This window comes from Rhipicephalus microplus, chromosome 7 (genome assembly GCF_043290135.1).
Source record: "Rhipicephalus microplus isolate Deutch F79 chromosome 7, USDA_Rmic, whole genome shotgun sequence".
Taxonomy (NCBI): Eukaryota; Metazoa; Arthropoda; class Arachnida; order Ixodida; family Ixodidae; genus Rhipicephalus; species Rhipicephalus microplus.
In genome coordinates, this window is record NC_134706.1 from 73,073,207 (window position 1) to 73,098,232 (window position 25,026).

The 25,026-nt window shown below is 46.9% G+C and overlaps 1 protein-coding gene across 2 annotated transcripts in view; it reads left to right on the top strand.

Annotated features, from left to right (window-relative positions):
* The window catches only part of LOC119180084 (putative 4-coumarate--CoA ligase 1), a 47,623-nt gene extending 22,964 nt beyond the window's left edge, over positions 1-24,659 (top strand). For both annotated transcript variants that reach the window (XM_075869273.1, XM_075869274.1), the window contains 6 exons: positions 417-619; positions 3,346-3,514; positions 5,207-5,482; positions 8,777-8,921; positions 12,273-12,545; positions 24,505-24,659. In XM_075869273.1, the coding sequence (XP_075725388.1) occupies positions 417-619; positions 3,346-3,514; positions 5,207-5,482; positions 8,777-8,921; positions 12,273-12,545; positions 24,505-24,632 (1,194 nt within the window). In that variant the 3' untranslated portion in view covers positions 24,633-24,659. The remainder of the gene's footprint in view (positions 1-416; positions 620-3,345; positions 3,515-5,206; positions 5,483-8,776; positions 8,922-12,272; positions 12,546-24,504) is intronic.
* The last annotated feature ends 367 nt before the right edge of the window (positions 24,660-25,026 follow it).

Genomic DNA, 25,026 nt, shown 5'->3' on the forward strand with positions numbered 1-25,026 from the left:
CGCCCTGATACGGTGGTGTGGGGGCTAAGGTATTCAGCGGCTGACCGGCTGCGGAAGCAGGATTGAATCCCTGCTGCGGTGGCTGCATTTTTGATGGAGGCAAAAATGCTGCGGGGCCAAGGGCTCATGTTTGGGCTCACGTTAAAGAACCCCAGTTGGTCGGTATTACCACAGCTCACCACTACGGTGTCTCTCAAAACTATATAGTTTTTTAAGGACATTAATCCTCGAATATCTAATTTTCCGCCACGTTTCTGCTCCGTTTCTGACCCGTAAGTTGCAGCGGTAAAATTCAGCTGATTCCCTTGAGGGAAAGTAGTTAACTGCCAATCTTCATTCGAGAACGCCTGCTAAAAGTGCCATACTCCGCTATTTAGTACTGTTCGTGTGCTCTACAAAAACACGATCTTGTCCAGGGTTTATTAGCAATGGGTCCTGTGTCTGGTTTCACGGATGCCGCATCATTCAAGTATCTGGATCAGTCCACCTTCAGAGAGTGCCCTGTCGGAGAACCGAGAGAAGCCGTCTTCGTTGTTGTCTACACGTCGGGCACCACGGGACTTCCGAAGGGCGTCGAGCTCACTCACCATAGCTTCGTTGCCAACTTCTGCACATCAAAGTACGTAGTCTTATGGGTGAATGTCTAACGATAAGCTTGTATCGCCGTTACATTTGTGTGACCGCATAAAGTCTCGCAAATGGTGAAGAGCCGAGAAGCCATGCTAGTACACTCTTAAAGAATGCAGTTGGGCAGAGAGAATAACGTCAAAAATGGCGTGAACAGTACAGCGCGCATGGCGGATGAGCTTAGTTACCTTAGACACGCAAACTGACGACACTAAGGAGGGCGAATGAGCAAGCTTCATCGTTTAACGCCAATACAGTGCACTTGGTGCGCTTGCGCTTGGCTCTTCCCTTGATGAGACGCTTGGCACACATGAGCTAGCGTATGCACGACAAAAACACTGCAGTCCGTGTTGCAAAAAAGAACACAGGTCATTATGAATGTCTTGGAAGCTTGAGATGATTGTTTTTGTAGCGTTAGCTGAACTGGCATCGATGAGCAAATTTCGCGTGGCACTGGGCTGCGCATGCGCGATGATACTCCGCTGCCGCCACGCGCGGCTCGCCGCCGGTGTGTGCGCAATTCGATGCGCTGCGCAGACGATCAGTGGTGTCACGCACCGGAGCCGGCACTTCCCTCACACTCGGCTGCGGCCACGCGCGACTTGCCACCGCCGGTGTGCGCTTTCCAAAGGAGGGCCGTCATAGCCTTGGTAGACATAAGGACGTCGACGCGCGCGCCTTCCCTGTGCAGTCGCCATCTTACACTGTGCTGGAGCCGCTTGATAGCGCCTCTGACTGGCGTTTGTCCATGTGGTAAGGCCATGGAGAAGGAGAGTGCAAATGCTGCTCAACTGTGCAGTAGAGCTGAGAAGCTTAACTCATCGGATCCTGAAGCAGTTGCCCGGCAAAATAAATATACATGTGCCACATATTACGTATACCGTCTGTGTGTGTCATTGGAACAGCTGTAAGCTTGATATTTGGAAAGCTAAGAATAATTAGCTGAACCTTTGCTAACGCTACGTATATCCTGGCATAGCTGAGCTAAGTCACTGTCATTTTTTTTGCTGGTCATCTCGTTTCGATGCTGCAATTGGTTGGCTTGCACCTTTGTGGAAAAAAAATCACATAAGCTGGGACCAATTTCTCATGTCGTCACCTAGACTTACTACATTCCGACAGAAGCTATTACTGCATTTTCCCCATACTTCCTTCAGTAGAGACGTAAACCTTCCAATAGATTCTTTCTGCTGAGGGAGACACGTTCAAGATTTCTCTTATCTCTTAAACGGCCGCGAAATGCCGTGTGCTCTACAGCGATGTTCACGTTCTTCCAGAATAGGAACGAAAGCTAGTTCCTAACTTCTTCGTAATGTTGAAATTAACTCACTGAGCAGGTTCTTTTATTGGGAAATGAATGCGTTCCTGTTACATTTCAAATAATGAAACATGTCGCTGCAATAATGTTATATTTGCATTTCTTTATCTACGTGTGGATTACCCTGAACTGTAATAAGAAAAGAAACCGCAAACCCACATCGAAATGTGGATGTTAAAGGAACGTGAACATCAACAATAAGAATTGCGTTTTCTTGCGCCCACCTTACGTGTAATGACCGGATGGTGCTAAAGTTGATGCGATGGTCCATCTTTTTCTATGTTCGACGAGAGCATTTCGCACAGAGTTGAAACTACGTACGTCAATTCTCTTCTAGGGCACTTAACCCCTTAACTGCTTCGGACGAACAGAGCTCGTCCTGCCTTAGCTGTCACCAAACTTCTTTGGACGAATTGAACTTGTATAAGCGGAATAATTAAGCACTCCCTTCTAGCGTTCATGCGGAGACGCGCACTTACGACTCACATTGCGTGTCATCTTGTAGACAGCAGCGTTTTCGCGAGGATTTGTTTTTACCGTGCTTCATGAGCGCAGTTTTCGTACGGAAAAACGGCGTGCAGTCGCGGCGACCCATGCATAGCAGGCACGTGAACACGAAAGAAATGCTATTCATTTTCATCATCTTCTTTTAGTGATGATGATTAGAGCACAGATATTTATCGTGTGTCCACTAATAAAGACAGCGATTAGGGTCAATCAAGAAGTTTCTCCAGTGATTATCAAGACGGCTAGGACAAAAACGCTGCAAGTGGCCGCCAGTGAAGCCGCCTTGCGTTACTATGCGTTTTGAAATTGTCCACGCAACCCCGAAGCTCCTCGAGTGAAATACCCCAAGGGTGCTTAGCCTACAGAATTAAAGAAAGATTTGGCGTCTGTAACACTTTGGCTCATAAGTTTTTGAAAAATTCATTAGCTGCAGGTAGCAGGTTTTCTCTGTATTCTCCAGAAATAAAATTTATTCTTTTGATTTCACTGTGCACGCGATGAAAATATTTTTGACATTAACTAGCTATTTTTTATTCTATTCGGATTCTAAATAGGCAATAAATATAATCACTTTTGGATGGAAAATATTAAAAAAACGAGCAGTTAAGGGGTTAACTCAATAATGATTCCCGCAAGCACGTTAAAAGCGGTGGAGGCAGAACAATCAGCAGATCGTGTGAGCCTGTTCCGCATAAGTGATTGTTACAAGATATGTGTACTAAATTTTTTTTAAATCCAGTTAAGCTACATATGCGCATTGAGGAACACTACCTGACATGTGGCAACGCATCGTGCCTCCTGATAGAGTCAAACTCGAATCAATTTCGCTCGTATATATTTGGCTGAAGGACGAACAAGCGCGACAGGCAAACATAACGAACCTTCTTTCTCAGGCCTTGTATGTCATCAGATGAAACGGATACTGTGCTCGCTTCGGCTCCTATCGGTCATCTGTCTGGACTGCTGCTCGGATTGATGGCTGTTCTCGATGGATCGGTCTGCGTCCTTGCGCAGCCAGGCCTCAGCCTTCAAGAAATCACTGAACTTGCTGATGAACACCATGTAAGTTATTCGTTAGGTATTTCAGTATGATTCGTTATTCCAGACATGCCAAGGCATATACATGGCTCAGAAGATGAGAAAAAAAGCCGCTCAATTATGGCTTGACGATTGCAAGAAAAAAATTTCGCATATCTCACGCACCTTGCAAATCGACGGTATGCGATGCCTGCCGATATGAGGACGTTAGATACACGCACTACCAGCATGAATAAAAGTAGGCTGAAATGTTTCATTAGCACTAGTTGGTGGTTACGTGTGCACTCATAATGACTACGTATACATCTGTGACGTATCTGTGACGTCAATGTGTCGATGGGCCATTGTGAAATGTGAGCAACATGAGCAGAAGTATTGTTGTTTCTACGATCGTCCGTTAATGCAGTAATGAGGGCTCCATGAACACTAAAGAACTAGTTATTTAAATTGATACCTCTTATAAAAAAGTGATCAATGACACCTGCGTTCCTCGTAGTGGGCACGAGATTTTTGAAGGCTATGTCTACATAGGGAACGTCTTACATAAATATTGTGAATCAGGTCAGGTTTTGTTTTAAAATACCCACAATAACGATGTCAGCAACAATGAGAAGTGGTAGGCTGATATGCCTTGCTTGTGAAAGCAAGGATGGCGGCCATGAACACTGCTAAAAAAGTAGCTTAAGTGGATGGCGCTTCCCTACAATTGTCGTTACAGGTCGCTGGATTGAAACTTGACTGCGGCGGCTACACCTTCAATGGATGCGAAATTGTTGTGGGCCCGTGTGCCCGTTAAAGAGCCCCAGGTGGTCTAAATTTTCAGAGCCTTTGACTACGGCGTCTCTCATAAGCAATAGGTGGTTTTCGTACAATAATTCCTACTTATCAATCAGTCAATACGAATGCTGTTATCTCAACGTGACGGGTGTAGGATAAAAATACATATGTACTGTTTATAAGATTGCACAGCCAGGACTGCATCCACATTTATCGTTTTACAAACAATGCGGTATATTTGAAAACCGATTCTGAGAACTAATACATACAATACGATTGGAATAATTTTGAAGGTTGTAGTCGGTATAACCTGTATATAAACTTGCATCAATTTACATAAATGCGGTATCTTTCGATGGTTAGATGTAATGGCACTCTTTTTATGTTAAAATTTCTGAATAATCGTTCTAAATAAGATGGTGTAGGATTTCAGGCAACTATCTTGAAACACTTTGCCGTACTATTCGAAATTATTTGGAGTAGTATTCGTTAAGTATTCGTAATCGATTCGGCTCAATCACTATTCACTTCAGTTAAAAATTTCACACATTATCGGTGTATCTCATAATCAAATCGCAATTTCGAGACATCATAGTCTAACAAATATTAATATTTTAACTAATGTTTTATACCTTCTCTAATATACTGTTGTCAGTCATTTAAGTATGATACGAACGTATTAGGCCTTGTGGAAAGAAAACGTTCGCTAGAAAAATGATACGAGATTTAGACGTCTCTACATTCTAATATGAAAAACGTATTCACGTGATAGATGATAAAAAACGCCATGACCTGATATGTATATCCCTCATCAGCAAGAACCTCACTGATCACCTCAATGGTCATCACGTCAACGGTAGTGTTAGTGGTAAAAATTTCATCACCCTTTGAAGAAAGCCTTTGTCTCGCCTTACCATCACTGCTCACTCTTCCATGCAGATTACGTCTATGTTCTCATTTCCGACGCGACTTCAGACTTTAACAGAAGAGATGCTCCGTGACGGAAAGCAGATCAGAAACATCCGTCGCATCGGCGTGGCTGGTGGTGTACTTTCACAAGCAACGTATGATGCGGCCTTCAAGGCATTCGAGAATCTCGACAGCTTGGTCATCATGTACACTATGACGGAGAGCGGTGGCATCGTCTGTTCAACTTCTCTGCACGAGGCGATAGCAATTGGCATGGGATTTCCAGGGGCCATGGTTGAAATCAAGGTATTTGTATAACTCTTCACAACGAGATTTTTTGTGCACTACTGACAGCGTAAACTGGAACGAATAAGAATTTTGCAGTTTAGAAACTTGGTTCATGAGAACTATTCTCCTAATCTTGTATATTTATGAAAGAAACCACCATCGAACCTAAAGCAAAGTTATCTCGCTCAAACACTCATTTAGTTGCATTTCGTTTGGAACGTACCTAGCCCAGCTGCATTGTGTTTGTCGTAGAATTTGTGTCTACCTAAAGCGTTGTGGTGCACACAAGTTAGGTGATTTTTAACGCTCTTGCGTAAGGAGCTCGTTTCGCAGAAATTCCGGCGTCATAATTGTTGATTGTGAGCGAAAAATCATCTTATGCATGACCAAAAAATGATAAAATACAAGTGAAATAAATATTAACAAGTAATTCCGGGTCTGAGTTACAGATCAAACCCGGGTCATTGCATGTCGAGTAGGTGTTCATCCACACAGCCACACGTCTGCTTGCGAATACGATGAAAATAACCGTCTCTGCTTGTAAATGCAGTGATAGTAACTTTCATGTTTTACAAACCCACGTGACCTACTTACGTGCTTTAAAATAAATTATAAAATAAGGCAGTAAGAATGCGTGGTACAAGCATACATGGCCATCGGGCATCACAACTTGTGAGTAGCGTAATGACTTCCATGTTTAAAGCCAGTCAACCACTACAATAGGCGCACGCGTTACTGTTCCTATTTCATAAGTGCGACGTAGCCGGTGCATAACTAGCTCGCAAATATTTTATTCACTAAGTATTTGGAGTGTGCACTAGGAGCATGATATATGGCGTCTCTCATAATCATATCGTGGTTTTGGGACGTTAAACCCCACTAATCAATCAATCAGGAACAGGATATAGCCGTCAACTGTTCAATTGAAGCTTAAAATGCCCCAAAGTTCCTAATGCAGTAGCATTTATGTGGAGAATCTCAGCGGGGTTTTGGCACCGGCATCACCGTCACTACCCATATATGCAAACGTATCTGTATATATGAAAACATAAGAAAGAAAAATAATTCTGATAATGGCTTTGATGCGCGGAATCGAACTACCGAACCTACGTTTGTGAACGCGCGGCCTTAGCCACTGAGCCACCAAAGAGCAGCTTTGAACGACAATCTATATCTACCTCCGGGAATTAGTGTGTTTTGAGCAGTATCAGCGAGATGGCGTGATGAGTGCGCTCCGTGTAGTTCAGCGCAAAGGTCTACGCCCAGCTCGTCACGATGCACCGATGCGTGCTCAATTCCCACGCATGCTTTGCTCCGCGGAGGGAAGGGGCTTTATCCGCGCACTTATCCTGTGCTGGGGGAGAATCACGCGCCTTTGGCTTTGATCGAATGATTGCGTTCAGTTACCGAGCGGACAAAGATCACTTCGCTTGCTGAACAGGCCCTGTTGTCGAAAAGAGCGTGCTAAACAAAACGAAGTAACTGGGACAGTAGTTAGTTTGCACTCATATCTGTACCGATGATTACATTTTGTGCATTGTTCTTGTTTAAACGGCGCGTTGAGTGCCAATCTGTAAACATTGTTAGTTAGCTGTCATCTTGTGTGTGTTGTTTTCGTGCATTTTTTGTGTGTGAGCAGCACAATGCACGTTTCGATGTGCTTGCCGTTCTCAATGTTACATTCCAAGTTTTTGATGTCGCATTCATTGCTTCGCTCTTACGTTGAAACTGTCACTTTTTCTCGCTAGTGCAAAACAAGGCACTGCTGCGTGGATGGATGGCTGGATGAATAAACTTTATTGAGACTTTCGGAACGCGCTTCATCTCCTAGCGGGCTGTTTTCATGTCGAAACAGAAAAACGAAGTCTTTCTACTGCATCGCGTCCGAAGAAAAAAAAAAGTAGAATTACACTAGTCTTTCCACAGTACCAAAATAAAGCTCTTTTCCTGCTTTCTTCCTTGCACTCGTTGTGCAAGGCGCCCGTAGGGGTGTCTGCGCAAGCAGGTGTTTTGTGAGTGGTGTAATCACGGACCTGGGCCCAGGGGGGGGGGGGGGGGAATCAAGTTTTTTTTTCACTCTTAGCCGTGCATGGCATTGCCATATCTGGGGAAAGGGCATGTGGGGGGGGGGGGTTGACTTACTCTGGGTGATTGGACTTCTAAGGCCTCCTGGTAAATGCAACGCACCAGTTTAACACCGGCTTGGCATCTTTTCCAATGATTCTCGAAATATCTATTTTTTTTCTTCTTTAAAAAACAGCTTTTTCTGTATTGTCTTCTGTTTCATTTATTTCTTTGTTTCCTGGCGGCAAGTGATATCTTTTGAGGTTTTAAGTCAGATTTGGTTCTAGTAATGGCGTGCTGCTGGCTTTGTGCAGACCTGCTCACATATTCTGCCACGTTGTAGGCGCTGTTGCCGAACGAATAACCTTTTCCATGGAATTGAACAAATTACCCTTGAATCACCCCGAAAGAAGTGGCGCACAGATGCAAGTACACATCCCCCCACAAAAAAAAAATAAACATGACTCGTTCTCCAAGTACCACGTTAGTCATTGTGTGTATCCTGACAAGAATGCTCGAAACATATAACCAATCCTTGCACCCAGGCACCTCACTGGGACAATCGGAAATAGCTACAAGGCCACGAAGATGGCCATTGGGTACTTTGTGGTCGGAGGTGAAGGGTGAGACTCCGTATGAGAAGTTCACTGACCTTGTAGCGTTCGAGAAGAAGCCAATAACCCTCACTGCTCTCCAAGCAATGAACACCGTCGAATAAGTCTTGTCAGACGACAAATTAGTAACAATTTTGTGAATCTTTTGGATGAGGTACTTCTAGGTAGCGGATATGCGCAATGAACAACTATGTGATATCTAAAACGATGATTTTTCGTAAAGTTCATTTCAGTATATTATGGAATGATTATTAGCGTATACAACAACACAATGTTTTTTTTTCACATCGCCTTAGTTGTAAGTGTTCCGGAATTATGTCTTTCGAATATGAGAAACACCAATGTTTTCCAGATAAAGACTCCGACAATATAACGTTTCATTTTTGAGCTTCCTGTTATTAGTTATGTGCCGTTGTATATGCCTAATTATGTGAGGTTTGTAACGGATACATCTTTTTAATGAATAAATTTTGACAAAGAAGAATTTTTTCTCGTAAGGTTGGTGCCATCAATTTCTAGTTGAGGTATATTTGTTGAAAGTGATGGTTCGAACTAACTTGCAGGCATGTCCATGATCCGGAAATATTTATAAATTATAGAGCCCAGATTAGGAGAAAACCCCTGGCACACGCAGGTGGTGAACCCTGTGAGTAGAGTCAAGCTGGGTCCGAATGAGCCAGGCGAAATCTGCTTCCGTATACCGACAGTGATGCGTGGCTATTACAAACAACCAAAAGAGACAGCGGAATTCTTTGAAGGAAATGGCTGGTGCCGATCGGGTGAGTGGCAGTTTCAGGCACATTATAGAGACACTAAACAGAAGCAATGACTTGGTGTATATTTATGAACTGGGAATAGTGATAAACTGCAATTGATCAATATATGTCACTATTAAAAGTTCGTTATCAGCGGAGAAAAGCTCCGTATGTGACGTCAGAAATTCAAGAACGCTTTTTTCGCATTTTCTCGACACTGGTACGACAACAAAGGCTGAAATTTCTTGTGCCAGGTAATTGGTACCCACAGATGGCTACGTACTTTATTTTTATCGAATTGAAGCTGCGTAGGAACTAGTAAACTCCTTTAAAATCTATGACTTCGTGGTGTTCGGTGCGAGCCCGAAAGTCGAGACTCCACCCAATTTTTTTTTTCGTGCGTTTTCTGTAGGGAGTCTTCATGTGCGCGCGGCTACGTGTTTTAGGGTGGTGACAACTTCGATCTTGGTTGCTTACAACTGGCTAAAGCGGCCGCCACACTTGACAGGCCACCATGTTGGTTCTGAGTGGTCACTCGTTTACATTAAAGGCGGCGTGGGTGTCAACGAGAAGGGTGTAGTTTTTTTTATATAGCAAGTTCCAAAGGCTGAAGAGTTGTTTTCTGATGTTAGTCGCAGTTTTGTAGAAAAGGAAAATCATGTTCGTGATTCGAATTTGTATAAATTACTGTGAACACAGTTAGTTTCTCCCACCTGGCAGGCCAAGCATATTGGCGGAGTGAGTATATTTAGGGAGCGTATACTTGAGTGCGGGAGAACTTCGATGTCGCTGTGAATGAACTTTAATGTCTGCGCAGAATTCTTCAAGCAAGTTCACCTTAGCACTGCAGACACCTCAAATACCTTCTAGTTCAACACTCGAAACCTTGCTCTTTGTATGATGGTACCCACAACAACAGGGAAGACAGATCAAACAACTGGGTAGCTCGTGATGTTCTCTGCAAACCGCATAACTCCGCTAGCTTGTTTCTCATACCTGAAGTGTTGCTTATGTCCATAATATACTTTCCTGCAGTAAGTTTAGTTCCTGCGAACGAATCTGTACATCAGACTGCTTAAACGCCTTACAAGCTGTAAGCATTTCCGGCAAATAGTAAGGTACTCAATCATATTACACCAACCCTAACCCCCAAAATGTTTGTATATTAGGCCAGAAGAAAACAAAGGAGAGCAACAAGGAACAAACCAAGTTTTTTCAGGTAATATTTTATTGCAAACAGAATGCAACCGGCATCTGACCTTAATTTCTTTAAACCGTCTTGCCTCCATTGCTAAAAGCTCGTGTCCTCGCAGTGGGCCTACAATAAAGCAAGAAGATAAAAAGTCATACACGGCGCTGACCACGAATATGGAGTTCATTCTCATTTTCTGTACAAGCACTAAATAAAAACTGAGTTTACGATATCAAATCATCTATGTGGCTCGTTATGAAACAAAAGGACGGTAAAAATAACGATGCAGCGTATAGGGCATATTTGAGTTATGGGCAAACAAACGTGTTGATTAGTGCACATATGCTGCACCATTCAGGACCGACAGACAGACAGAAAGACGGATGGACACGAACAGTAAATCTGTCGCATTCTATGTTAAAGAGAAAGCCTTTTTGCAATTATTGAATGAGTTTTGGTGTGGTTGTGCGTGTCATTGAAGGGAAGAACGAATACCCCATCGCTGGCCGCACTAAATTTAGTTGTGTTGCAAATGTGCAAGATTACTGGCAACACGTTGGTTGGATTGTCTGCCTACCTCTTCAAATGAGCAGAAATTGCAGGAACGCGAACATTTGTAGGTGGTTCATGGGCCTGGTGTTTTCCGCAACGAATACTGTGATGGCTTCGGAAACCAATAAAGCGCAGATAGTAAATGCATGCAGGACCACACATTCGACTAGTCATATCAATCGATTGGTCGACTGTGCTTTGACTACGAGGATAAACAAGCATAACTCAACCAGCTTTCTCTGGAATAGCCCGGCGTAGCCGAACGAAGCCTGATTAATTCATATACTGTGCACGTTATCATGCTCACTTTCCTCATTTTGCTTTCCGTCGCATGGCTAAGTCAGCCGTTTCAAGAAATGTGCGGCGATATACTCAACCCACTCGCAATACAAAGGACGTTCACCACACAAAGACGAGGAGAAGTAGTCGGCTCCAAGCATTCTCACTTCACTTGTGTAATCCAGCGTTTCCGTTGGCTAGAGCAAGTCGGGAAGCGGGGAAGTTTCCAGGTGGTTTTGCATTGCGGCGCACCACACCCTGGCATTTACACTTCAAAGTCCCTGTAGGTGCGCTTAGCGCGAGGCTGGTGTCGTAGCGTAAGCTACGTCTACGGTGTAGTCAAACGTAGCTCCTACCGCAGCTTGCACACACACGCCATCATGCAGCTGGTGAAGTGCGGCGCAGCAGGGACGACTGGTGCGCGAGAAGCAACATGGCGCTAGTTGCCATGGAAACCGGGACTGGCAACAATGTGTTTTAGCCGATGGCGGCAAGTGGTGGGTCAAAGGCTGACACCACCCTAAAACACGGAGACGCGCACACATGAAGGCTCCCTTGTTTTCTAGCTTACCAAGTGACATGTCTCGGTCACTGTGGTGTTCACAGAATTTTCGAAATTTACTTTAATATAGCACGAAAATAATTTAGCTGTTTAGTAGCCCGTTATGTCGATGCGTATTTCCTTTGCGAAGCGGTAGCTTGATTTTCAGTCCTCGCACTACTATACTTTATTATAACAGTGGCACATATGTTGTAGCGTTCGCTGATTTCTTTATAGTAAGGGAATACAGTGTGATTATGAAAACTGTTTAACAATTTCAAGTAGATCCTACTCAACTATAAGAGTGCAGTGAGTCGTCGCGGATGTACAGTAAACATACAAATACTGTCTAAAGCACAATAAATCATCGCCCTGCCGCTGAACATTCATTCGATCGTCTGATTCTGACTGGTGTTATATTGCTCGAAGGCAGTATAAATCAGTTTTTTTGCAAACTCAGCAGCCCATCTCTGATCAGTTAGCTCCATCCACAAAACTGCGGTGCGTCTGTCCGTCACTTGCGAATGACAGTCGTGCTGGTTGGATTTTTTGCTTGAACTGTTAGTACTTTTTCTCGGCTAACGCAACCACGCACATTAAGAGTTAAAAGTTCGTCATAATACCTAAAAGACTGTTTCGTGAAGGAGCAAGAAGCATTTCTGTGATCTCTAGAGAAAATTGGGCCATTCATATTTATGACCGAAAACCAGTGACACAAAAATGGTCATTGTTCAGTTATTTAAAATGCGCGAGAGGTTCTTAACAAGTCTGTTTAAAAACTCGTAGTGCTCTTCCTTCAATTTTTTTTCAGGTGACATTGGTTATTACGACAAGGACGGGCGTTTCTATTTCGTCCAGAGGCTGAAAGAGATGATAAAATGCATGGACAACCAAGTTGTTCCTGCTGAGCTTGAGCAATTGCTGCTTCAGGAGCACTCCGAAGACATTGCCGAAGTGACAGTGGTGGGGCTACCACACCCTTTATACGGAGAAGCACCAGCGGCTGCGGTAGTTCCCCGGGACCAGTACATTTGTCACAAGGCGGTGGGGTCTTTGGCGGATAAGATTAAGGCTACCATTGCAGGTACAGTTCCGCTTTTATGCCAATAGTGTTTCTTTATATATTTTGAATGCTGCTCGTCTCTTTCCGGCACTATAGTAGATGGGCATACAAGTTTGACATAAAGCTACAAAAATTATATCGAGACTCAACGAATTTCTGTCGTCGTGGGCATGTCTCGTATGTATGTATGTATGTATGTATGTATGTATGTATGTATGTATGTATGTATGTATGTATGTATGTATGTATGTATGTATGTATGTATGTATGTATGTATGTATGTATGTATGTATGTATGTATGTATGTATGTATGTATGTATGTATGTATGTATGTATGTATGTATGTATGTATGTATGTATGTATGTATGTATGTATGTATGTATGTATGTATGTATGTATGTATGTATGTATGTATGTATGTATGTATGTATGTATGTATGTATGTATGTATGTATGTATGTATGTATGTATGTATGTATGTATGTATGTATGTATGTATGTATGTATGTATGTATGTATGTATGTATGTATGTATGTATGTATGTATTGGGACGGTATGGGAACTGTGCGACGGCGGCAATTTTTCCAGGATCGATACGCAAGCCTACGTTACTGACGACGCGACTAAGAAACTGAAGTTCGTGGAAACAGAAATGACACTTTTCTGGTTTCAATGTCAGGCCTGCGGACCGTACGGCACATAAAACAACTTCCAGCGTTTTGAGATGCTCGTCAAAAGAGGCCGAAAACACTGACATTGTCCAGATATACTAGGCAAAACTTCCATTTCAATCCCGAAAGTACGGTTTCCATGAGCCTTTGAAAAGTCGTCGGCGCAGAACACAAACCGAAAGGCAAGACGTTAAATTCATATAAACCATCTGTCGTCACAAAAGTGGTTTTCTCCCCGTCTCTTGGGTCTACCTCGATCTGCCAGTATCCACTCCTCAACTCCATCGAAGAAAAGTAGTGAGTGTGCCTAAGTCTGTCAATGGAGTGATCGATACGTGGGAGCGGGTACACATCTTTTTTGGTCACCAGATTCATCGTCCTGTTGTCCACGCAAGAACGCAGGGTGCCGTCTTTTTTCTTTACTAGCACCACAGGGGAAGTCCAGGGGCTCTGTGATGGTTGAATAACGTCATCTTCGAGCATTTTCGCGACTTGTTGCTGTATGACTTCGCGTTCCTTTAGAGCTGCACGATAATGATTTTGGTGAAAAGGTCTCGCCATGTCTTTGGGGATTATTGGATGCTTTGCCAACGGTGTTCGACTAACTCGTGAAGTCGACAAAAATCAGTCGCGGATTTCGGCTAGCAGCTGAAGAAGTCTCGGGCGGTCGTCTTTTCACAGAGAGGGGCCAACGTCAAGAATAGGTTCTGGTTCTTGATCAGGCTCTTCGTCCAATAGTGACAAACTTAAACTGCCTTGCATTTCTACGATATTGTCGAACAAAGCGATAGCTGTGCCCTTCGGAAGGTGCCGTCACTCAGCATTAAAGTTGGTCAACAGCAAGTTCGTGCGTCCACCATTGAGACGCACGATACCTCATGCCATTGAAGTGCCATGGCTAAATAGTAGCGAGCCAATTCAGTCGGCAACACCTTCACCATCAAACGATTCGTGCCCTTCCCACGAAACAAGATTACATGACCATGGCGGGACGACCACATCATCATCAGTTATACGTAAAGTGCTACGGATCGCGCCTGAAGAGTCGACTGAACCAGGGCTGTTGCGAAATATATTTAAACAATCAGGGATGTTCATGGCGGCACCATTTTTTCTTAAGAAGTCCATTCATATGATCAGGTCCTTGCAGCATGAGGTGAGGATGACGAACATCGCCACGATGGAAGAGCGACCAATATCGAGTCATGCTGTGCACCTTCTGACATGCATCAAAAACTGGCCGCCTGCCATCCTCAAGTGAGGTCCCGGCCACGTAGTTTTTACTTTCCTGAGGCGTACGGCAAAGGTATCACTTATAATGGAAACGTCAGCACCAGTGTCAACAAGGGCTGTTACTTGCTGTTTATCTACAAAAACGGTAAGATCTGTCGTCATAGTTTCGTCGGTGTTACGACTAGTCGGCTTTACAGCGTCCTGTGGTAAAAGTAACGGGGCCTTCCTCCTTTGCCTTAACGGCCTGCAACCTCAACCTTGGAATTCACCGCCTTCAGTTTTCCCAGCGTGGGCTGGGTGACCTCCTTCCGCTGACGTCAGCAGTAGTGTGGTGGCGCGACGAAGGCGAATAGGCTGGAAACGGACAACGTGGTTGACGTTCCAAACCTGGCTGGTAATCAGGCACACTGTAGTCATTGTTGGCACGGCAGTTGTCAAAATAGGACCAAGACAAGGGGGTCCAAGATAATCAGCGTCCTCGAGGCGTGGTGCGTAGTCGTCACTGGTGTGTCGATGTCAGACGACGGCCGAAAAATATGAAACGTATCGACGTGGTGCCAGATATGACGGGAAATGTGACCCACACTTCTGCAGTTAAAACAAAGCGGACGCCTGTCTACAGTGCGCCAGGCGCCTGTTTTGCGAAGCCGTGGACGCCGCAACGGCTCGTAATGTGGCGAATGCCACGTCAAGTCGGGAGGCGGCTCTTCGTACGGTGACATTTTGTATGGTGGCCCGATGGCAGGGCGCTGCGGCGTCTGTTCGTGCGGTGGTGACCAAACAAGGGCTGCTGATGGCACGATTGCGCAACCAGTGGCTGGCGGTGAAGTGCGGCTGCGTAGCTCATGGGTCGCTTATCACGAGCAGGATCAGTTCTTAAAAACGCTTGGCGTATTTCTTTGCAAACGACTTCAGTGACAGACGCCGTGCGTGTGTCCACGACCGGTGTCCGCAAGTTCAGCAGCTCTTCGCGAACAATCTCTCTCATGGATCGCGTAATGAGCTTTGATTGTCCGACGTCGTAGCGGTGACTTGAATGTGGGCGCTGTTGGACAAGTGATCGTCCTGTCGGCATCATAGGTGAAGTGTCCTATCGATAGCCGTAGCTTCTTTGAAGAAGTCTGTCATGGTGCTTGGTTGGTTGCGTAAAAGTACGACAAACAACTGCTCCTTAACGCCTCGCATAGGATAGCGCGACTTCTTGTCGCCGGTCATGTGCGGGTCCGCTCTATGAAAGAGATGGGCCATGTACGCAGCGAAAATTTTTACCGTTTCATTGGGTTTCTGAGCCCGTAGCTCGAGTATTTGGTGCGCACAGTCGCGCCGGTCGACATTAGGAAGTGTGTCGATCATCTCTCGTTTAAAGTCACTCTATGTTGACGAGCCGCCTTCTCTGTTCTCATACCAAGTACGAGCACTGTCGTCGAGACAGAAATAGGCGCGGGCTAGCCTTTGTTCAAGAAACCGCAGATTGATTTTGGCGACACGTTCATAGTGATCAAGCCAGACTTCGACGTCTTCATGTGCGCCACCGCCAAAGCGATCAGGCACCAGTGGCGATAAAAGGGTTACCTGAGATGGGGTTGGCGGACTAATGTCTCGTAGTAACCGTTGTGGACTGGCGGTGGCCATTGGTAAAGGTGAGCGGTGCCTTGGGCGGGGGGGAGAGCGGCTCGTGCATAGGGGTGAACTCTGGAGAGAGGCCTCGCAAGCGACGACTGAAGCGACACACGGGAGTTTGTACAAGTGCGTCCGGGCTGGATGAACGGCTTCCCGTGGGAGTGTAGAGCATCAGGCGGGGATACGGGCCAGCACCTCCACCAGTGTTGTGGTGTAGCGAGAACAAAAATTATTAGAAACAACTTGCGACCTTGAAACAGCCTGTTTGATGATGATGATAATTACGATAATGACAATGGTCTTTGTTTCGAAATCAACTGTACGCCGAAGACCGCCTTCGTCTTTCTTTTCTAAACCTATTGTCCCGCTACAAGGAGTCTGAAAAACACCTCGAAAGTCGTTCTCTACTACGCATATATCTGTGACAGTATGTATGTATGTATGTATGTATGTATGTATGTATGTATGTATGTATGTATGTATGTATGTATGTATGTATGTATGTATGTATGTATGTATGTATGTGCGTATCTACATACGTAGATAGGTAGGTAGATAGACAGGTAGGTGGCTAATATAGGTAGGTAAGTAAAGCCACACAGAAAAATACATCGGTTGAATAAATTTGCGACCTGCGCTGTTGAGATTTGAATCTGTGACTCCTGACTCCGCAGCCTACCGCTTCAGAGAGCTCTGCCATGTGCCACTGTGTACTTGAAATGGTGACGGTGAGCATTTAGCGCTGCTGGTAGCAGATTTCAGAACTCTTCAGCGTGGTCAGTACCACCCTTCAGATGGTGCTAAGGGTGCGCTTTGAAGCAGCGCTACTAGATCTCTTTTCAGCTGTTTTTGAGAGGCGCATGGAAGAGAGCCACATTTTTGTACCAATTCGCAGTGTGCGATGCCGGACAAGCAGTGCTTCTAACGCCATATCCGCAGGAGGTGCCTAGGGACACTCCACACGTCGTTATGTTTAGTGAGGAAGTGCTGGTGTAGTCAACATCTGCTGATCAAATAGAAAGAAGTAATAACTGCGCCAGCTTTAAATGTGTGCGTGTTCTGTGTATACCTGTGCAGTCTTATCATGTGTCATTCTTCGGGATTGAGCTGCGGGCTGAGAGTGTTGCGCTGATCAAGCCATAACACTGGCGTTACATTAGTCTGTAGGCTGATCTAGGTTCTTCAAAGAATGGTTCCGGCTATAACGCAGAGACCAAAACTATGCACGTTTACATGGAGTTGTTTACCAAGAGGGCCCTTACAAAACCTTGATGTACCTCGTGATTTTATTCCTAGCTTTCGGCTTGGTAGGGGGCTGGTGTATCTTATAGATATTGCCACGTTCCATTTCCCAAGTTTTTGTTATCGTCTGAAAACACCGCACGATTCTCAGCGCAAACCGCGCCTGCAGTTTTCTAGGAAGTTCCGGACTGTAGTAGATCATTTCGATAAGATCACGCCCACTGTGCGAACGGTACAGATTGTTCGGGAACCTGCGCCACCACCAGCGATAACGCTAGAACATTCGACGGCAAGAGTATAAATGCCGACGCGCTTCGCCGCTTGTCAGTTGTTGATCGAATGCCGACGCTGCGTTCGCCGCTATCAGTCCGAGACTGCTATCTGTGCAAGACTGCTGCTGTAATTAGACTTTCCCTTTACCGGGCACAGGTTCGCCCAAATAAACAGTTAAATCCCAACACGAAGTTTTCTGTCTTTGGCCACGTCACGACCCCGTGACATCTTGTGGAGGTGCTGCTTCGTTCATGTACCGGACGCCCCCGTCAAGCCGTGAACCCAGCCCCCTTCGCGGAGAAGACACCGGCGCCAACCAAGAGCAGCGAACGAGCCGCCGACAGCAAGGTCTCCCACCGGAGTACGGCCTGCTACAAGACAAGGCGCGGAAGACCAAGACCATGACCTCGACTGCAGCGACAATGACAACCGGAGCGTCCCAGCCCGCGATCGTCATTAATCAACCCAGGGAACCACCAACGTTCCATGGCTCATCGTTTGAAGACCCGGAAACCTGGCTAGGAACATACGACCGTGTGGCCGCCCTCAACCACTGGGACAACGAAGAAAAGCTCCGTCGTGTGTACTTCTACCTGGAAGACACCGCAAGGACCTGGATAGGGAATCGGGAGTCCACGCTCCGAACGTGGGATGTCTTCTGCGGCGCATTTCTTCAAACGTTCGCAAGCGTCGCTCGCAAAGAGAGGGCCGCTGCTCTACTCGAGACCCGGGTTCAGCTACCAAACGAAAAGGTTGGAATTTTCACAGAGGAGATGACCCGCCTATTCCGTCACGCTGACCCAGACATGCCTGAGGAAAAGAAAGTTCGTTTCCTCATGCGAGGGGTCAAACAGGAGCTCTTCGTGGGACTAATGAGGAACCCACCGAACACCGTCCAAGAATTTGTATCCAAGGCGACCACCATCGAAAAAACGCTGGACATGCGCACCAGACAGTATACTCCTCGCCTGACTCCAGAATGCGCTGCTGCTCAAGCCAGTGACTCCGACGACCTGCGTGAAACGATCCGAGCGATCGTGCGGGAAGAGCTGCGCAAACTGTTGCCTTCGGCGCAGCCTCAAGTGGATTCAATCGCCGACATTGTGCGAGAAGAAGTCCGGCAATCGCTTCGAATTCCCGAAACACCGCCGCCCGAGCCAGAAACTATGAGCTACGCCGCTGCAGTGTGTCACAGCGCTCCTCCCCGTCCACGCCAAAACGCCGCCCCGTCACACTTCCGTCGCCAGACGCCACCGCCGCCACCACCCCAACCGACGTCCTAGCGTTCCCCAGCGGGCCAGCGCAGTGCACCGAGAAAAACGGACGTTTGGCGTGCACTTGACAACCACCCGCTCTGCTACCACTGCGGCGAGGCCGGGCACACATACCGCCGTTGCCAGTACCGACAGATGGGACTCCGTGGCTTCGCCGTCAATGCACCGCGTCCGCAGCCAGGAGATCGGCCACGTGACATCGCCGACTACCTGGCAGGAACTCAATGGACACCACGAAGTCCTTCCCGTTCGCCGTCGCCCAGCCGCCGCATATCACCACACCCCCGGCAGTACTCTGGCCCAACGCGGGGTCGGTCTCCTAGCCCGTATCCGGGAAACTAAGGGCAGCAACCGATGGAGGTGCGGTTGCTGTGCGACGAACTACCGAAGATCCTCCGACGACGACGCCGACGCGACGGAGCTTTTTGAACACAACCCCAACCAGGAAAAGCCCTGAAGGCAAAAGCTCACTTACCGAAGGTGGCCGGACGACGCAACATGAAAGCAGCGGAACAAGCCGACGCAGCCGTGACCCGACGCCACGCCCTAACTGTAATGCGAGACGGCGAACTAGCGACCTCGACGTTCTTATCGACGGCCACAGTGTGACTGCTCTCGTCGATACTGGAGCCGACTATTCTGTCATCAGTTGGTCGTTCGCCGCGAAGTTAAAGAAAGTTAGGACAGCTTGGAAAGGCCATGAAATCCGCACAGCCGGAGGTCATCTCGTAACGCCTGCAGGAATCTGCACAGCGAGAGTCACCATTAACGGCCGTATTTATCCTACAGACTTCGTAGTCCTACAGCGTTGCTCGAGAGATGTCATCCTTGGCATGGACTTCTTATGCCTCCATGGTGCTGTCATCAACCTAAAAACAAGGTCGATAACGTTATCCACAGAAGAAGCACTACCGCCGCGCACGCCGTCAGGACACCATGCCTTGAATGTGCTGGAAGAACAAGTCACCATTCCGCCTCGCTCAAGCGCCATTATTTCAGTCGGCGCTCCTAAATCACCTGACTTGGAAGGCGTCGTTGAAGGCAGTCAGCATCTGTTGGTCACCCGAAATATTTGCGTCGCAAGAGGAATTGCAGAGCTGCGAGGAGGCAAAGCAACGGTTCTGCTCACGAATTTCAGCAATGAGTACAAACATGTGAACAAAGGAACAACGGTCGCATACATCGAAGAAATTGTCGAAGCCACCAGTGCTTTCGCCCTCGCCGATTCTGCGGAACCTCCTCAGAGGAACCAAGCCCCTCCCATAGCTTTCGACGTCAATCCCAGACTTCCGAACGATAAGCAAGAACAGCTCAAGGCCCTACTCCTGCAATACGAAGATTGCTTTTCGTCGTCATCGAAAATTCGGCAGACCCCAATCACGAAACATCGAATCATAACCGAAGAAAATGCCAGACCACTTCGTCAGAGTCCGTACAGGGTTTCGACGCGAGAACGTGAGGCAATGAAGAGACAAGTTGATGAAATGATGCGAGATGACATTATCCAGCCGTCCAAGAGTCCATGGGCATCCCCCGTGGTGTTAATGAAGAAAAAGGATGGGACCCTACGTTTCTGCGTCAATTATCGCCGCCTGAAGAAAATCACAAGAAAGGACGTGTATCCTCTCCCACGAATAGACGACGCCCTTGATCGGCTCCACAACGCCAAGTACTTCTCGTCAATGGACCTCAAGACTGGCTATTGGCAAATCGAAGTCGACGAACGAGACCGAGAGAAGACGGCGTTTATAACACCGGACGGCCTCTTCCAGTTTAAGGTGATGCCCTTCGGCCTTTGCTCAGCGCCTGCAACTTTTCAACGCGTTATGGATACAGTACTGGCAGGATTGAAGTGGCAGACTTGCCTTGTGTACTTGGACGACGTCGTCGTGTTTTTCTCGAGTTTCGACGAGCATCTTCGGCGCCTTGAAGCTGTACTTCAAGCCATCCAGACGTCCGGACTCACACTGAAGCCAGAAAAGTGCAGATTTGCATATGAGAAGCTCTTGTTTCTGGGGCACGTTATCAGCAAGTCTGGAGTTCGTCCCGATCCACGGAAAACAGCCGCCATCGCCGAATTCCCGCCGCCCACTGACAAGAAGGCCGTGCGCCGATTTCTGGGCCTGTGCGCCTATTATAGGCGGTTCGTGAAAAACTTCGCCCGCATCGCCGATCCTCTCACTAACCTTACCAAGGCCGACTCGGAGTTCAAGTGGGAAACGCCACAGGAACACGCTTTCCAGAAGCTTAAACATCGCCTGCAGACGCCTCCGTTACTTGCCCATTTCGACGAATTTGCCGAGACAGAAATACATACTGACTCAAGCAGCGTAGGTCTTGGCGCCGTTCTTGTGCAGAAGGCTGACGGACTTGAAAGGGTTATTAGTTACGCCAGCCGATCGCTATCCAAAGCAGAAGCAAATTATTCCACAACAGAAAAGGAGTGCCTCGCCATCATCTGGGCTACGTCGAAATTTCGCCCCTACCTCTACGGCAGGCCCTTCAAAGTTGTGAGCGACCACCACGCCTTGTGTTGGCTAGCCACCTTGAAGGACCCTTCAGGTCGCCTCGCACGATGGAGCCTGAGACTTCAAGAATATGACATTACTGTCATTTACAAGTCCGGCAAAAAACACTCCGACGCTGACTGTCTCTCTCGTGCGCCTGTCGACCAACCGCTACCCGACGACTCGGATGACGACTACTTTTTGGGAACGATAACTACCGACGACTTCGCTGAACGACAGCGGGCCGACCCGGAACTTAAAGCCCTAATAGAATACCTCGAAGGCAGGACCGCCGAAGTCCCGAAGGTATTCAAGCGCGCACTTGCGTCGTTCTTTCTACGAAACGGTCTTCTACAAAAGAAAAACTTTTCACCGCTTCGAGCTAAGTACCTCCTTGTGGTGCCTTCAGCTCTGCGACCAGAACTCCTGCAGGCCCTGCACGACGATCCGACGGCAGGGCACCTCGGTGTTTCCCGCACGCTCGCGAGGATACAAGAAAGGTACTACTGGCCACGTCTTACCACCGACGTCACTCGTTATGTGAGGACATGCCGGGACTGTCAGCGACGCAAGACACCGCCGACAAGGCCAGCGGGACTTCTGCAGCCAATTGATCCACCTTGCCGACCTTTCCAGCAGATTGGTATGGACCTACTGGGGCCGTTCCCGTCGTCGGCTTTCGGAAACAAGTGGATCGTGGTAGCTACCGACTATCTCACCCGCTACGCCGAGACAAAAGCCCTGCCAAAAGGCAGTGCATCCGAGGTAGCTAAGTTTTTCGTCGAAAATATCGTCCTACGTAACGGCGCCCCGGAGGTCCTTATCACCGACAGAGGAACGGCATTCACTGCCGACTTAACTCAAGCGATCTTGGCATACAGCCAAACAAACCACCGCCGGACGACAGCGTACCACCCACAGACCAACGGCCTCACCGAGCGGCTTAACAAGACGATTGCCGACATGCTGTCAACGTACGTCGATGTCGAACACAAGACGTGGGACACCATTCTTCCGTATGTGACCTTCGCATACAACACGGCGGTGCAGGAGATACGCAGATATCTCCATACAAATTGGTCTACGGAAGGAGCCCGGCAACGACGCTCGATGCCATGTTACCCAACGTCACAGACGAAGAAAACCTCGATGTGAGCGAGTACCTTCAACGCGCCGAAGAAGCCCGACAACTTGCGCGTCTCCGTATCAAGAATCAACAGACGACCGACAGCCACCGTTACAACCTTCGACGACGCTTCGTGGAATACCAGCCCGGTGAACATGTTTGGGTGTGGACGCCGATACGCCGACATGGACTAAGTGAAAAGCTTCTGCGACGGTACTTCGGACCGTACAGGGTGGTTCGACGGCTCGGCCAGCTTGATTACGAGGTTGTCCCCGACGGCATCACGAACTCTCAACGACGCCGATCGCGACCTGAAGTCGTCCATGTCGCGCGCCTCAAGCCGTTTCATGCGCGTTAACAAACTGAACTAGTGTTTTTTTTTGTATTATTGTTGTATCGTAATTTATTCATTGTACTTTCTTGCATTATTATTGTACTTTCATCTTTAGTTAAAGCATCGGGACGATGCCTTTTTTTTCAGAGGGGGGCAATGCCACGTTTCATTTCCCAAGTTTTTGTTATCGTCTGAAAACACCGCACGATTCTCAGCGCAAACCGCGCCTGCAGTTTTCTAGAAGGTTCCGGACTGTAGTAGATCATTTCGATAAGATCACGCCCACTGTGCGAACGGTACAGATTGTTCTGGAACCTACGCCACCACCAGCGATAACGCTAGAACATTCGACGGCAAGAGTATAAATGCCGACGCGCTTCGCCGCTTGTCAGTTGTTGATCGAATGCCGACGCTGCGTTCGCCGCTATCAGTCCGAGACTGCTATCTGTGCAAGACTGCTGCTGTAATTAGACTTTCCCTTTACCGGGCACAGGTTCGCCCAAATAAACAGTTAAATCCCAACACGAAGTTTTCTGTCTTTGGCCACGTCACGACCCCGTGACAATATCATGAGCGACATTCCGGCAAGTGGTCTTGCGCGTACTAAATATTTCCACGTTTTGTTTAACCATGTCAATTTCTAACGCAGTTCAGTTCCGGCGATGTATTTACGATGTATCTGTTAAGTTACCTTTGTTGCTTGCTCAGGGTAGCACATAAGACAAGTTTCGTCTGAAGATGTAGACACCTACGCGTGCACCCACTTACAAAAAGTACAAAAAAACAGCCATAATGGCAGGTTGAGTGATGTGCAAAGGAGATTTGCCTCATATGAGTTGTCAGAGTAAGTAATTTGCAGAGCAAATAAATTGTATATGGCTGTAAATAAATTACAGCCAAGTTCTTTCGAGGATCCCTTCTCTTGCGATATTATTTCACCATGATTAGAGTGTCATTCTCACTTTCCGAAAAGCACTTAGTCTGGACGTCCTCCATAGCTGCTATATTAGAGGGCATACTGCGGAATATATGATTTCCTAAATGTACACTAGTGGGAAATCTGACGCTAGTGTCTATGTTAGCTGCAAGACGTGGTTCTTAAGCCAGCAAGAAAAGGAAGAGTAGTACAGAAATTTGTATAATCTTTGTTCTATCGGCTCCGTTTGACTTTGTGTGGCCTGGAGCCACTTTGTAACAGGGCGACTATCGGCAAATATGCAACAGTTGCAATTCACTGAAGTTCACATCATGAAGTTCCTGAAGTTTACAACCGTTCGCTCTTTTACTTCTAACAGAAACAAACCAGAACAATAAACATAGCCGCCAGCGCGTTCGAAGCTCGCAGGCACGAAGACTAGGCAAATTAGTTCACTACCCGTCATTCCCTTGGTAGTGGAACGATAACAGCGCCAGAGTCCCTCTAGTTAGTTTCAGGAAGTTATGCTTCGGAAGATTTCGTTCTATTATAAAAGCACGTGAATCTTAGGCCCTCCAAATGTATTGAACATAAAACCTGTGTGTGTTTCCCGGCCAGAGAGAAAGGCGTGCAGAAGCAATGGAGGTTACAGTTACGAGAGTTAGTGATTGGAGGGAAAGTCGTGGTAGCTAGAAAATGCTGCAGCGTTTTATTATTTTATATTTGCTGCGCCTGAGCTATATTTGCTACAGCAAAGCAATTCTGTAATATCTCTTCGCAGAAAAACTGGCTATCCACAAGCACCTTTACGGAGGCGTCTTTCTGTTCGACTCCTTGCCGAAGACAGAAACGGCAAAAGTAAACCGAACAGCAATAGTGGAACAGTGTGCTCATAAAGTAAGTTTGTAATAAATAAAGAAGTTGCAGTCGTTCAAACACACGTGTTCAAATTTTCTTGTTGTTTCCTTTACTAAGGAGACCATAATGCTGGCTTAGAGTGTCGGGTGCATAGTCGTTGCTCAAACTCCGAGCACATTCTTACAAAGTTATCGAACTGATGAAGACAGAGCAAGGATATATAGAATACCTGATTAACAGTCATGTGATTATTTCTCTAAAGTTCAAGGAACCGCACAGTATGTGGGTGCAATCAGCACCAGTTAAGTATTTTCCGCCTTGACGTGGCCCACACGTGTCTCTTGGAGAGGTGGCATATATATTCAGCCGCAAAGCGAGATGTTGTGTTGTGCTTGCGTTGAATCATGATCATTATTATTGTGGTTAGAGCAGTAGCGCTGGTGGT